A 15,073-nucleotide genomic window follows, 5' to 3' on the forward strand; every position below is an offset into this window, starting at 1 on the left:
GCACAGGTAGCCTGATTTTAGCTCACTTGAGTTTCTTTCTCTGAATTCAGTACAGATTATTTTCTATCCTAACTTCCAGTTACATGAGCATCCCTGAACTTAACTTTTTTAATCCCTTGGAGCCCACTATTATTTTAGCACTACATGTATTCAGGACTTGGATATGCACCTTTGCTCTCTCTCTGAGTTTCCACATTTTTATTTTTGCTTAGTAGTCGTAAGCATAAAGACCTCAGCACCTTCAGTTTTAGAAGAGATTATTTGCCAAGAAGGTGACATTGTTTATATTTCTCCCTATGTGTCTCTCCATGCAGGTGGAGCACTTACTCAATCATAAAAGTGTTTGGTCATTTGTTTTTACTTGTATTTATGGAAGGCCATTTTAACGTAAGAGGTGAAATTATTTTTCCCTTGGAAATAAAGTCGTCCAACGTTGTTCAACATATTTTATTTCACAGAATCAGGCAAAGTCAACACACCTTTCAAGTTGTGTAATAAATATACGGGCCTTACCTCACTGATAGGTAGTACCACAGCTGAGAAGAATAATCAAATGTCAGTGACCTACGGGCTTTTGTGTTACATTTTGGCACATTATAGCAAGATCAGAATTTTTAAAACTACTCATCACAGGCTTTAGCCCTATTAAAGTCTAGTACTTTCAAACTGGGAATGTCCTTCTATGCTGTGATGTTTGAAAAAAGAGGGAAAACAGAGTTGTCAAGGTGATACCCCAGTTTTGGAATGCATGATAGTTAAACTGAATACTGAGGAAAACACAAATTCTTAACTCTTTTGGCAACAAGTGGAAGGCTTTAAAAGGTAGGATGTGTTTAGCCCTCTTCCTTTGTGCCAAAATTAACCCACCCTCCTAAGTCTATGGTCAGTCAATCCCTTTCTACTAAGAATCAAGAAGCTCTGGGTTTAAGTCTTTCCCAAGACAGTTTTGGCTCAATCTTCTCCATGTTAAATGTTTTATTTTCACCGTAGGAATAAAATTATTTCCTGGTCCCAACAGAGGGCTTGTGGAGATTAATTAAGGCATGTTTGCAAATCATGTCAAAAGGTCCTTATAGAAATGTTGAGTGCCCTTGTAATATAGTCTGGATAACTCATCACTTGAGTCATCTGGCTCTGTAGAAAAATGTCCTTCCAGCATCCACTGGTGAGAAACCCACTTCAGCCCTTAAGAACGTAAGTGATCTTCATCATGATGCTGCTTTCCTGACTATGGCCCTGATAGATTGCAATTAAGAAAAGTCGTGATGCACCAGCACTTGGCAGTGTTCTCTGTGTGAGTAGGATATTGATTTGAAGGAGCCCAAGAACTGTAAAGGATAAACTCCAAATAGGGCATGGCCTCTCCATCATGAGATGAACAAGAGCTTAATCAAGAGCTTTGTCATGGAGGGCTTTAATTTTCTAAATAAATTAGCTATTAAGAATCCCCCTATAATATATCATGAATCATTTTTAATGCAAAGAAGGTTATAACTCAGAATATCAGTACAAAAAGATACAGGAAAATTGGAAGGAGACTTCTGAATATTTGAGGGAATTTTAGAAAAACTTGCCTTGTCTAGGTGAGAAAACTGAACTCATATCAGACTGTCACTATACAAAATTCACTAATAATACCCTTTTCTCCTCTGGCATGATTGCTCATTCTTACTGTTTTAATCCAGCACCCAAAATAGTTTAAGACAGCCCCTAAAGTGATCTAATTATGTGATATTTTTTCCTTTAAAAATTCTGACACAGACATTGGGTATATTAAGTTCATATGTTTCCTGAGAACAGACTAGCCTGGAGAATTTTTTAATTCAGAGGAATAACAAATCCCATTTCTTGGTGCTAGGTAAAGCTCGGACTGGAGCCCCTCTCCTGCTACTATGTTCTTTGAATTAAGGCCCAGCATTTATTTTGAAGACAAATGGATCATCGTGTCCTTGAAGTTCATTGTTTCCTTTCCATGTCTGAACTCCATGACTATTGCGATTCCTTTCTTATTCTGAAGGCTAAGTATTTGTTGATAAAAGCATCTACACTTGTTCACTCAGGGATGTTAGAGAGTAATTCTGTTTTCCCTTTGTGCTGTAGGACTAGCAACCAGATTTGATCTGTTTGTTAAATGTATTTGAATGTTGCCTTCTCCTAAAGGGTCTTAAGAATGGTCTGCTACCCCCTTCTCAGCACCTTTCTTTCCCATGATTTGGATCTTTTTGCAAAGTATACACAGTGAGATTGTGGATATTTATCCAGCAATTTGGTATTAGGTATATTTACATCCTAAGTAACTGGAAACTCCTAACATTAGCAACTTAATTTTCCTTTTGATTTTTAATGATATCAATTGGCACCCTATTTTCACCTTACCTTTTGATGTTGGACTGGCTCACCTCTGAAGCCCTGTTTCACTTTCAACATTAGAATTGTTTTGACTTTCCTGTCTTTTCTGCCTGAGGCCTGCATTCATGGAATATGTAGTTATCAAAATGTGTCTCTCTCGGTATTTTCTGTAACTGGTCCAGACCTGTGTGAATTTACCCTTTTTAAATATGCCATTCTCTAATGAAGAGTTTAATGAAAACTTGCCATCATTCACAGTAGAATATAATTCTCTTCCAGGATACCTACTTGGTGGGCACGTAGTGCGTCTTTTCCATGGTCATGATGAGTGTCTGACGATACCATCTACAGACCAGAATGATTCCCAGCACAGGTAAGTCAATAGCTTCATTCTTCCCCTAGCTGTTTCCAGTCTCAAGTGACTCAAACCAAAGAGTTTACATTTGTATTTAGCCACACAGGAACTCTGTACATGTCGGTCAATTGACAAACCTTCCTCCAGCCATGGGTTCCAGTTTGCAAAGCAGGAATGGCGGTTCCGCTTGCTCACGGGAGGAGCTCTGTACACATGCTGTACTTAGGCGGTTCTGTAATGCTTCCAGATCCCTTCATTTTCTCTGGCTCTGCACTTAAACAAATTATTCACCAGGCTCTTCAAAGACAGATCATCTCTATTCCCATTTCATGTGCTAAGTAAATAAGGTAGACTTCATTGATTTGGTTTTATCACTAAATAGCATTAGAGAAACTGATGTCCAGCTGGAGCTGGATTTAGCAGGGGGTGGTGCCAAGGGTGCATTTAGAGGGCGCTGTGCTGAGGACAATGTGTTCTTGTCCTCATACTTGACCCCATCATGAATGCTTTTCAGAATTTCAAAACCATGAGATGGAGGATATGAATCCAAGTCTTAAACGCATACTAAAGAGGTTTTTTTTTTTGGTATTCTATCATCAAAGGAACAGAACATAAAAAGCTTGGCCTTGTAACTATAGAAATCTGATATTTTTAAAAAATCAAACCTCAGATCCAGACTAGATTGAATTTGGGACAGCAGTGAGTCTGATCCGGTGACAATGTTTTCTTTTCTTTTGTGTAATGCCTACAGGATCCTTGTCAACTGCATTTTTTGCTTCATTAGAAACACAGGCTCATAAGTCTTCACATCTTGGAGACTATGTAGGTCAGGTTCCTGCCACAGATCACACACTGGCTGATTTCAGATGCAAGCGTAGAAGCCAGAGCTGCTGACTCTCCATCAGGGACCATTTCCTGTATTTGATGTATTCAAGGACCACCCCCCCAAAGCAGTGTGCTTGAATTTATTAGTGTGCACCTTAGAAAGCACCCATTGGCAATGTGTATCCCTTGTAATTCTTAGTCTCTTCCTACTTGCTATCTACTCTGAGTACCCCTTCATAGGAACCAGATGTGACCCAGAAGGGTGCCTAGGACACATAAAGCACAGACCTATGTAAAGCGCCTTGCTAAATTCACTTGCTGCCTCCCTGGCACTGGGCCAGCGGTTGACAGTTACCTCTGATAGGGAAGTTAGGTCCACCTGATTTTCCTTAGAAGTAAGGATTCTCTACCCTGTCATGTGATCCCGTTCACTTGTGGTTTGCCTTTTATTCAATATTGAAACTATACAATAGCCCATTTACTGTCTCTTTGATATCATATTCTGCTGCCTCAAGGGGAGGGTTTGCAGGTGGATGAATAACTGAGATTTTTGTGAGGTTTGCAGGGTTGTCTGTATCTAAGATGGAATACATCAGAACTTTCCTAGTTCATTCTCTCTATTCCTGTTCTACTTTTAAGGATGGAAATTTGGAAAAAGATGAAGTATTTACCGTGTGCATACCCCCACCCACATGCACATACCTGTCATCAAAATTAGAGCCAAATTAGAAACAGCTGGACAGAAATTATGCTACTTAGTCATTTGGTGGGCATTTCGGTCAAGTGATTCAGCAAAATTCTGCTTGCAAGGAAAGGCTCAGCAAGTGTTTGAAAGGATGTGATGGGGAGAGTGAAGTAGCTGGAGAGGAGTTTTCACAATGGGCACACTGGAGCAGACATGCATGCCATCGTTTAAATAAACATGAAGGTGGCCTTTCTTTAGCCCAGGATTTCATTGGCTCTAATTTGTGTTTTGGAAAAAAAAATTCATCCATAAAAATAAGAAGGCTTATTTTATAAGGAAGCCTGAAGGGTTTAAGACTGGGGAAAGTGAGCAGCTGTTCAGCGCAGTGGAACTTGAATCTTTATATCAACTAGTCTCAATCAAAACAGGATGCCTTGGTGTTATTTGATGTCTAGGTGAAGCAAGTGATAAGCCTTGTCTTAGTCTTCTAGTGTCAGGTAAATCCTCAGAACTGGCCAACATGGCCAGGAACATCAAAATCGGGGGAGCATGATAGAATAGGAAACAGCACACTAAAAGACTCTAACAGCTACGGAGGCATGCAGGTGTTCCATTGCAATGGTGCTGACTCTCCAGAAGAAATCGTTTTCCGTCCCTATAAATCCTGAGAGCAGCCAAGCTATGTGGAAAGACTCTGACCCAGAGTGGAAACCCAAGACTCCCAATCTAACATCTTGAGCTCTGATCCTTGGCTTTGCCTCTGGCTTGTCAAACACCCTGGGATAAGTTACTTAACCTATTGAAGCTAAGGCTAAGCTGTCAGCCAAGCTTTCAAAAGCACCTCAGCTTGCCGCCCACTCTACTCCTCTCTTTGGAATTGTTTTAGAGAACAAGAACAAGTTGTTTCAACCTCAGTAACCTTGTGAGATTAAATGGAGCAGGCCGCCCAAATGTCACAGGTGGGAAGAACAAACCTTCACAAATCCTTCAGATGTCAGGGGTAGAGAATCTTCTAGTTCCAGCTCCAGCGCTGTTTCACCTGTGACCTGGGTGAGCCACTTCACCCTCTTCTGAAGGGATCTTTGCAGCTTGCACTAGAGGAGGAGAAGCATCAGTGAGAATCTTAGCAAATGTTCCTAAGTGGCTAGGAGGTTGGTGCAGTATCATTTCTGTTCTAGGCCTCGTACAGACACACCTGGGGTGTAGGAACTCGAAAGCAATATCGGATTTTCTTTCCTAATATTTACTGGGCATTTCCCGATAACATGTACATTACAGAAAGATTGAGAAATAGCCTTTATATTCCCACCTTCCAGAGGTAACCACTGTTGATGTAATGTTTCATTGATTGCTGTCCAAATAATGTGTCCCTCTATGCATGTTTATAAACATTTATAAAAAACACTTTCTAAACATTTTTTAAAAGCCCTTTAAATTTTCACAACCTTGTTATATAAGTACCCTGATTAGATAAGCAAACGGAGACACAGAGAGTTGAAGGGGCTTGCCCGAGGTCACACAGCTACCAGATTCAAACCCAGGTCTAACTTCCAGGCTCATTTTGAATCGACTCATAATTATGATACTTTTCCAGGAAAAAAAAATAAGTATACATTTTCTTTTTACCACTATTGATTAACTCTTGTCTCTAAAATCTAAATCCAGATTCCTCTGGGGTTTGATCAATTCAATTGTGATACATACAAATTCTCTCTGGTGGAGGTAGGATTTTAAGTTAGTGAATGTAAATGCAGTTAAATAATCAGTTTTGATTAAAGGTCACAAGATTCTCAAAAAGTGACTGGATTCAGTATACCAGGTAATCTGGGGACCGCTGTTCTTGAGACATGCTCTTAAACTGTGAATTTTGTACAATGTGGACCAGCCTGCCCCAATCACAGGTTATACAGAATTTATTTAAAATAAAACTTTAAAAACTGAGGCTTTGTTAATCACTGGAAAAAAACATCAGGCAAACCCAACTTGAGACACATTTCACAAAATGCCCAACCAGTACTCCACAAAACTGTCAAAGCCATGAGAAACAAGGCAAGACTGTTTAGAAAGCATAACAGATCAGAAGAAACGGGAGACATGGCAGCTAAACGCAGTGTGGTATCCTGGATTATATCCTGGAACTGGAAAAAAAGTTTGCGGGAAAAATTAAGGTGAAATCCAAATAAAGTCTTGAGTTTAGCTAGTAATGACATACTCATGTCGGTTTCTCAGTTTTGACAAACGTACCTTGGTAATGTAAGATGCTAACATTGGGAGAAGCTGAGTGAGATCATGCAGGAACTCTCTGGACTATCTTTAGTAACTATTTTATAAACCTAACATTTTTCTAAAATAAAAATTTTATTTCAAAACACATTAAAAGATGATTCGTAACACAGGAAAGGAAGCAAGAGTACAGTAATAAAATCGTGAACACTGTAACAACTGAGGATAAAGTGCCCTAGAACGATGGAAATGAGTTCACACTGTGTCGAATAGGTGTTTTTAAAGTACAAATACATTTTTTAAAGATATAAAACTACATCAAGGAGCTTGACCTGAAGGAACTGGAGCATTCTGTGTCTGCCGTCATGGTGTAACTGGGCTATCGTGACTCCTGATGTAGAAATGGAGATGTTCTTTTTCCTGCCTTTTCCTTGTGTACCTGATGATGCATAAATGTCCATGATATGGATATGGTGAGCAGTTCCCTCCCCTCTAGCTGCTTTGACCCTTTCTGAGAGAGTGAGACTGTGAAACCATCCTCCTTATTCTGGCTTTGCATTCTGCTGACTCCAAAAGGGCTTAGACAAGCTGGGTGCCTGAACAGCCTCTGCGGGGAGCTGTTCTTCACCCGGGTGCTGATCTCCAACTCTGCTCATAGGAGGATATTCTACGAAGCTGGGGGAGCTGGGACTCGAGCCAGGTCTCTGTGGAGAGTGGAACCACTTCGGATAAGGTAATGGAGGGCCTGGGAGTACCCTTTTCAAGATTGCTTTCTTTTTCAATAATAGGCAGTTCTCTTAAATATTTCATTCATCCCGTATCACCTGGCAAACTCCTTCAAGTCCTTTGTCTAGAGCTAAGTTCTGATATTTCTGTGAATTTGTTTTTAAAGAACACACACACACAGTTTCCAAAGCCACTGTGTTGACTCTGAGGCTGGCAGGCTCTTCTGCCCTTGCAGTAGCTGACTATAAAAGGAAAGCTCAGACAAGGCCACTGAAAGCCATCCAAGTCCTCCCATTTGTTTTCTTAAACAGGTTCTCTGGAACCCAGATAAGTCTTCTCTCTCCTCTTAGTAGCTTTGTTGGCTCCAGTGGACAGGTAGCTTTAAATGGCACACAGACAGGTAATCACGATGGCATAAGATAAGGAAGATGTAAACGTCACTGGGAATGTAGGTGTGAAGAAAAAGGTACTTACTAGAACTTTTCAGAGACAGTTTTGTCCCTTGGTGGAAGGAACAGGAGGCTGAGACTTTGCAGCCACAAGCTTGAATAACCACGGGTGGTCGCTTAACTTCAAACCACTGAAGGGGGATCACTTTCAATGCAGGACCTTTATATGGGCTGAGAGGGTCTGCAAGTTAGGCTAGAGCTAAACTGCTTGGAGTGAGAGAGGAGGATTAAGTTTCGCCCTCTGATTTTCCTTCTCTGCCTTTGCCTCTAGTTCTTTCTGTTCAATCTCTCCCTGAAAATATGTTCAAAATAAGTCTCTGTCATGCAGGGTATATGCCCCAAGGGGCCCTGAAGATAATCCATTGGCAATCAGAAGGTAATATTAGGACTTCTCTTACACCATACACACACATGCACACATTTTTTTTCTGAGAAATTGGCAGCTGATGGTTTAAGGAATACCAGTTTTAAGGAGCATGCACTTATTAACTGACTTGAGTCATTTACATCCTCTTTCCAAACCCATTAAAAATCTGAGAGTAACATACTCTTGTTCTCAGGATATTAGCCCTTAGTTATTGCTTAATGGACTTTTTAAGAGGTCAAAATAGGTATGTATATGTACTTCTGGTTGTGATTGCTTGCTCATTTCCCCAGAGAACTAAACATGAAGAATTTAAGCCTTTTATCAATGTGATTTGGATTTACTGATGCTTCAAAAAGTTGGACAAAGTGCAGAGTGGTATTAAAATGTCACACATATATTTCTTAAACCTTATATTCTTAAGAGATAAGTATTCTGCATATGAGCAAATATTTTAAAGAGATAAATTTTGAGTTAGATTATTCAGTGGATAATTTCTCCATAACACTTAATGTAACTTTTGCTGAGTGCTAATCTTTTGATGAAGGACCACTAAGAGGACAGTATTCAATATGAGTTCTCACTTGTCTTAATCCTTTTATCCTGCTTTACTTATTTTCCACAGAATTTATCTCCTTTTAACATAATTCAGTGTTGACTCATTACGCTTGTTTATTGTCTGTCTGTGGCAAGGCTAAGCTGTGCAGGTATTTTTACTATTTCCCTTGAAGATAGGACTTTTTGTGTAGTAATACGTTTTAGTTCAGATGGCAGGTTTGGAAAGGCTTTTCCAGAAACAAGTTTCCATTCAAAGACAAGCTTCCCATTGATTTGTGATTATTTGCATCAAGACCTTTCAGTGGAGTGAAGGAAAAATTGGAAACCTGGGACTTCCAGTTGAATGAAGCCACTGACCTGCCTTTGAGATCATTCCTTGTTGATGTTATCAAGAGCGAGCACTAGGCTGGGTTGTAGGCAGACATGAAATCCTACAGCAAGCCAGGAACCTGGTGCATTTTTCTCTTAAGGATGGACACCAGAAGGGTTATAAGTCTGCTAGCATGTGTAAGAAAGCGCAGGGTAAATACTGAAAAGGACTTATTTTTGTATAAATGCAATTTCTTGTCTGTTTCATCTGCCCAGTTGGAGTGGCAGTAACATCAGATGGGGCCAGGCTTTTCGACTCCGGCATCTCACCACAGGCCACTACCTGGCCTTGACAGAAGACCAAGGCCTTATACTACAAGACCGGGCAAAGGCAGACACCAAGTCCACAGCTTTCTCTTTCCGGGCATCAAAGGTAAGGTGTGATAAAGTGGACTTTGACCCTGTTCTAAAAGTGAAAACTCAGACACCTCCAGGTAGAGCTATAACTGGGAAAGAAAGTAGGCTGGAACAAAGCAGAGTTGGAAATTTGACCTAAGATAGATAAACACTTTCTTCTTTTATCTTTTGAATTGAGTTCATGGAGGAATGTGTACCTTGGATGAAGGTTGAAGTCTTGAGCAAAAGGAGAGTGTGGACAGTCCTGGAAAATCCAAGGATCATAGGAATGGACATTGTTGCTCAAAGGCTATTGGAAACTATTGTTGTTTAGTGCATTCTGAGTTGTCTTTAATAACTTCCAAGTTATATTCTTCACTCCTTTAAAGCAATAGTAGCATGGAGACATGAGTTTCAGAGCTACATTTGTTTAAATAAAAAGGTAATTTGTTAAAAAGGTTTAAATTTAAAAAGCATGAGTTTCAGTGCTTTATTTGTTTTAATTTTTTAAAATGATGCAGAGAACACATTCTGGACATGACATCATCTTGCAGTTATTAATATTTATATGATAAACTTTACTACTACCTTCCCCATTCTTTCCCTTAGCTATTCCTACTCCCCAGATCTCTCAGCTCTCTCCTATCCATCCCAAACCTTCATTAAGAATGGATCCTCTGGTAGTTAGGTTAACCTTGAATTATTGGCTTTACCATTTGATGTGTATGTGGACAACTATTCTTTTTTAATGTTCAGCCACCTTTAATGTTCAACTAGGCTTCGACTCTCTCTAACTCAGAGCTGGATCTAGTTGAACGGTCAGAATTGCATGCTGAGCTAACTTCTGACAGACAGTTGGATGGTCTGTCACTTTATGAGTGTTCTGGAAAGATCATCCAAGCATGAGAAAGGCTCTGCACAGATGTGGGCACGGTTATCAGGAAGTCTGTGCTTCCTAAGAGTATAGCTCAATATCTCCTTTGGGAGCTTCACCTTTAGTTTCATTCTTTGCTCTTTTCCAGAAATAAATCTTGATGTGTGTTCTCACCGTGATTTCACTCAAGGGTTGTTGAGGATTCTGCTTGTGTAGGACTAGGGGTGAGGCTGACAGCTGAATTTTCTATGGGGGCATCTCTGCTTCCTAATGCACCTGAAGAAAATAGTCAGCACTGCCCTTCTTTGGTGCAGGGGTTCAGAGTCTGTTTTCCCCCTCATTTTGTGCTCCTATGGTCTTTTTAGGCAGAGAAACTCTTTGGCATGTAGTTTTTTTCTCTTTAATATTGCCCTGAATCAGAATTGGGCTTTTTTTATATCTTTATTCCAAATATTAAAAGACATGATCTTCCTGTTCATATCTTCCTAACCATCTCTCAGATGTTACCTTCCATCTGCTTCTCTTCCAATGGCTATTGACTCTGATTTCATTCTGGTTTTTCTGAGCACATCTTCCTCATGTTGCTATCATTTTTCCTTTTTTTCTTAGATTGCCAGCACAAGAGGGATTCTTTATATTCAAATTGATACCTATTTAGTAAACATTTTTGCCTCCAGGAAGTGATTTAGAGCAGTGCAACTTTCTGAAAGAATCAGTGAAACAAAGCAACAGAAAAGTCATAAGAACAGAGACTGGAACGTGGAGTGGGGGCTGAAGGTGGGTGGGAGTAGAAGAGGGAGGTGGAAAACAAGAAATGACTCATCACAGCTAATGACCAAGCAAGTGTTTTTCTAAGAATGCCAGTTTGGCCCTTTCTGTATTTGAGCATTCTCCCCCTTTCCCCTTGACCCACTCGGGGTATGCTGCCAAGGATAGAGCAATGACCTCGGGGTCTTTAGCATTTCAAAAAGGGGCTTTTCTTCCAGCTCAGGATCAGGCGGCCTTCCAGGCAGCTGGCAGGGTCCTGTTCGAAGGGGACTCTTCCATTCTATTCCGTTCTTGGCTCAGCCTTGTGGAGCGTGGCTCAGCACTGTGCGGTGGTCTCTGGGGGAAGCAAGGAAGGCTCAAAGCCCCATAGAGACCTTGTCACACTCCTTCCACTTGGCATCACTTCTGGCCTCTGAATACATTTCCCTTCAAAGGGTGCACTGCTTATCTCCCCAAGTTCCTCCATTTCCATGTATGGGGAGGCAAGCAGCGCATGGCTGGAAAGTCGTCACGGTACCGTGGGGGCCGTCGGCATAGCAGAGCTGGAGGCAAAAGTCACCCGTGAGTCACACTGTCCTGTGCACTTGGCAGTGTGGTGACATTTCACTGGAGTCACTATGCTGGAGATTTTAAATAAGTCTCCATGCAGTGGTATTCAACCCAGCTACCTTCATTTCAATTTGAAAGGAACTGAAATTAAAATGGCCTAGGCTCTATGGCAGGCTGAGATATGGCTGTGTTCCCACTGGATGTCAGGGTTTCTTTGGGACGTTGTGTGGGCAGGGCTTTGGCACCTTAGACTGTGAAGCTGCACAAAAAGAAAGAACATGTGGAGAACACATAACTCTCTCATACACCATCCAAATAACTGTGCAGGGAGAGCACTGGAGAGGCCCTGATTTTCCTGGGCTTCCATGTGCCTGCCTAGTAAGCGTATTCTTGCCTTGCTGGGCACAGGTTTTCCTTAAATGCACTCTCTGTGCTTCCCATCGCCAGCCACCAGTGACAATACCCAGCAGAAAGAGGTTAGGGTTCTGTTTCTCAACAATGTAAGGACATTGAATCATCTGGCCAGCCCTTGCCTGTGACAGGCATTATGTGACAGAGCAGGCGGCAAACAGTAGCCTGAGATAGCGGTTCAGGATCTGTGTGGTGGCACAGGAGTTGGGAAGGCTGAGGGAGAGGTGGAGACAGTCAGCTGTCTCCCATGGGACTGGGGCAGAGGGTGAGGAAGCAGGGTGTTCATCTGATCCTCTCCGTATGTTGGAGAATCTGCAAAAGAGAAAAAAGAGAGTCTTGGGAAGATCACTGCTGGGGCTTTAGTCATGTATTTTGGGAGGACACCGGGTGTGCTGGGCTGTGAGTCATTTGGTAATGATGAGCTTCCCAGCCCACATTTTCTGTCAGGTTGCATTAGCCTGCGACGGTTATGACTACTAAATTGGGGGCCACTGGACAGCTGCAGGTGCGTGCTAACATCCTTAGCAGCCTGCCATTACCAGGAAGATGGCAGGTGCCCCAGTGCATCTTGTATGTGCATGATAAGGTGGAGGTGTGATTGAGCCTTGCTGAAAGGTGACCAAGTCCGAGAACCAGCTGTCGTTAACGGCCCGGGCCTGGCTCAAATGGAATCAGACTGAAGACTTGGAGCAAGCTATACAAATCACATAGAATAAAGAGCAGGATGTGATCTTGATCAAGGTCCTCCTTCCCCCACTTCAGCAGATGATGCAACTCAAATTGGAGGGCTAGGATGTAGTATTACTTCCAAAACACAGCATCCCAGCCTTATCCCTTTGATCTGAGAGTGGTGTTGTGTAAGACACAGCCTGGCTTCAAAGTTAGCCTAGATTGGGCCTTGATTCTCATCTGCCCTCTGTGAGACCTGGAACACAATTCTTCATCAATTTGCACCTCATTTGAAGTCTTTCATAAAAGATCATTCAGACCTGACAGCTGCCTGCCCTTCCACTGTGTCTCTTGCCACTTGCCTTAGGCTGCCTTGAGCCCCAGCATACTATTTCAGTCTTGGAACATGCTTGTTTTTTTCTAATCACCACCAGACTTGTGCCTGGAATACCTTTTGCCCCTCTGCAGTCTACCACAGTGAGCACCTTCTCATGCTTTCAGGCAAGTGTTAAGTGCTCTTTGTGAGAGGAAAACCTGCTCATGCGTTCTTAAAGCCGTCACTTCCTTGACTGGGAGGCGCTGGTTGACAAGGACCACACGTACCCCACCCTGCTTTATTTTTGCATCCTAGAATCTCTTGTAGTAAGTTTGCAAAATGCTTGCTGAAGGGTTACATCAGTGTGGTCATACCTTGAAATAGAGTGAAATCCATTTCATTCTAGCCTCCATTGTCGTCATAGAAACATCCTGCCATCCTTGTGTAATCATTTTGCTACTGTAATCTCTTCCCAGTACACACCCAATGAGAGAGGTTCATTTTATTTTGAACATCTAAGACAAATTTCTATGAACTTGATTTCACATCATTTTTCCATGGTCTTGACATTGCAAGGCCATTCCCACAAGGATTTCAGATAATGTGATTTAATACTTACTCTGGCATGGCAATATTGTGTGTTTAGATGTCATGACTCAATGTCAGTTTACATCATTGAATTTTTTTCAGGGAAGGGTGAATTAATAATGTTAAAGCAGGCCTTATGTATAGCCACTTAGTGTAAAGCCACTTTAAAAGTGCTTTAAAAAGCCATTTTAAATGACTACACCATACATCTTGAATGATTGGGCTAGAATCTCGAATGTTGCCTATTTCATAGTGTAAGGGTATAGAGCTATCCCTGTTCCCAATTAGAGGAAATTTTTCCTGACTGTATAAAAACATTAAATTCAGTTTAGTAAACATTTATGAAACATCTGTGTGCTGAGCATGGTGTTCTTAGCCAAATGTGACTTCCCTGCCTACCTTTCACATGCCGTTTAACCTCGGCAGCCATGGCACCCCTAACCAAGGTGACAGCTGCGCTCATGGTTCACCTGTCTCTGAAACACTGGTGCAGAAACAGCGCTCTTTTTGCCGGTTCCCTTGCTTGCTCCATTTTCTCACCAAGTTATCCACTGGGGAAAGGGAGGGTATGGAGCAAAGGAGGGAAGGGGAGAGAAGAAAATATGGATAGTAAGATTCAAATGCCTAAAGACAACATCACTTACTGCAGCTTCATTTTCAATAAAATCTACAAAGGATTTTTAAACTTTAAACTGATGTGCTTTCTCTAGAGTTTATTGTTCCAAGTAGACCAAATAGAGAGTCAGTCAAGGAAAACCTGGGGCTTTGAAGTGGAAGAAGCCTGGGTTTGAACCCTGGCTCTGCCATATGCTATTCATATGTTTTGTGAAAAATATAGATTTTTTTTTAAAGTGTGTCTTGAAAGATTGCTGTGAAAATTAAATGAGACCAGGAAGATGACCTGGTAGTTTTCTTATCCATAAAATGGAAGTAGTGCTGCTTATCTCAAGGTGGTGGTGCCAAGGGTTAAATGAGAAATACGGAGAAAAGAGCCCAGTACAGTGACTTCTGCTAGAGAAATATGCCTTCCCCAATAAGGCAGATGAATCTGCTTCCCAGCATGTAGTAAACAGAGGAAGGCGTTCCTCCTTTTCCCACACAAAGCTTGGAGTCAGCTAGACTCTTATCAATGTCCTGCAGTGTGTGGTTTTTAAGGGCAATACGAAGATCTCAAATTCTAGATGAGAAAGTCTTAAGGGGGCTATGTTGATATGGAAACAAACCCAAAGGTGGTTCCTCAAGGTTTCTCCAGAGACACCTGGAAATAGTGGGCTAACCAGGAGTTTCTTGAAGGCTCACCCCAGCATCCATGAATGGACTCCGCCTTCCCATATCTACTTTTCCTCTGAAACATTTCTGGGTGTCTACAGTCCTGTATTGTAAAAGGTACTTTCTTGTCATCTGTAAACACAGGTGGCTTAATTGTATTAAATAACACATTTCACTCTAATTAATAGGCGTGAATTAGAAGCTACTCCATTCCACGTATCATCCTAGATACTAATGGTGTCACCTACAACTCAACCATCTCCAGCCATATGTCTTTTCAGCCCATCATTCACATGGATGCCAGAACGGTTATTCTAAGATGGAACTCTGTGTTTCAGTGGCTTTCCATTACCTACACTAGCTTTTCCCAAAAGGTATTCCAAACAATGA

The 15,073-nt window shown here is 41.5% G+C and overlaps 1 protein-coding gene across 2 annotated transcripts in view; it reads left to right on the forward strand.

Moving 5' to 3' along the window:
• RYR3 (ryanodine receptor 3) overlaps positions 1-15,073 on the forward strand; it is a 584,152-nt gene that overhangs the window by 241,601 nt on the left and 327,478 nt on the right. For both annotated transcript variants that reach the window (XM_025390215.1, XM_025390216.1), the window contains exons 8-10: positions 2,629-2,722; positions 7,096-7,170; positions 9,120-9,276. In XM_025390215.1, the coding sequence (XP_025246000.1) occupies positions 2,629-2,722; positions 7,096-7,170; positions 9,120-9,276 (326 nt within the window). The remainder of the gene's footprint in view (positions 1-2,628; positions 2,723-7,095; positions 7,171-9,119; positions 9,277-15,073) is intronic.

Source organism: Theropithecus gelada, chromosome 7a, assembly GCF_003255815.1.
Source record: "Theropithecus gelada isolate Dixy chromosome 7a, Tgel_1.0, whole genome shotgun sequence".
Classification (NCBI taxonomy): Eukaryota; Metazoa; Chordata; class Mammalia; order Primates; family Cercopithecidae; genus Theropithecus; species Theropithecus gelada.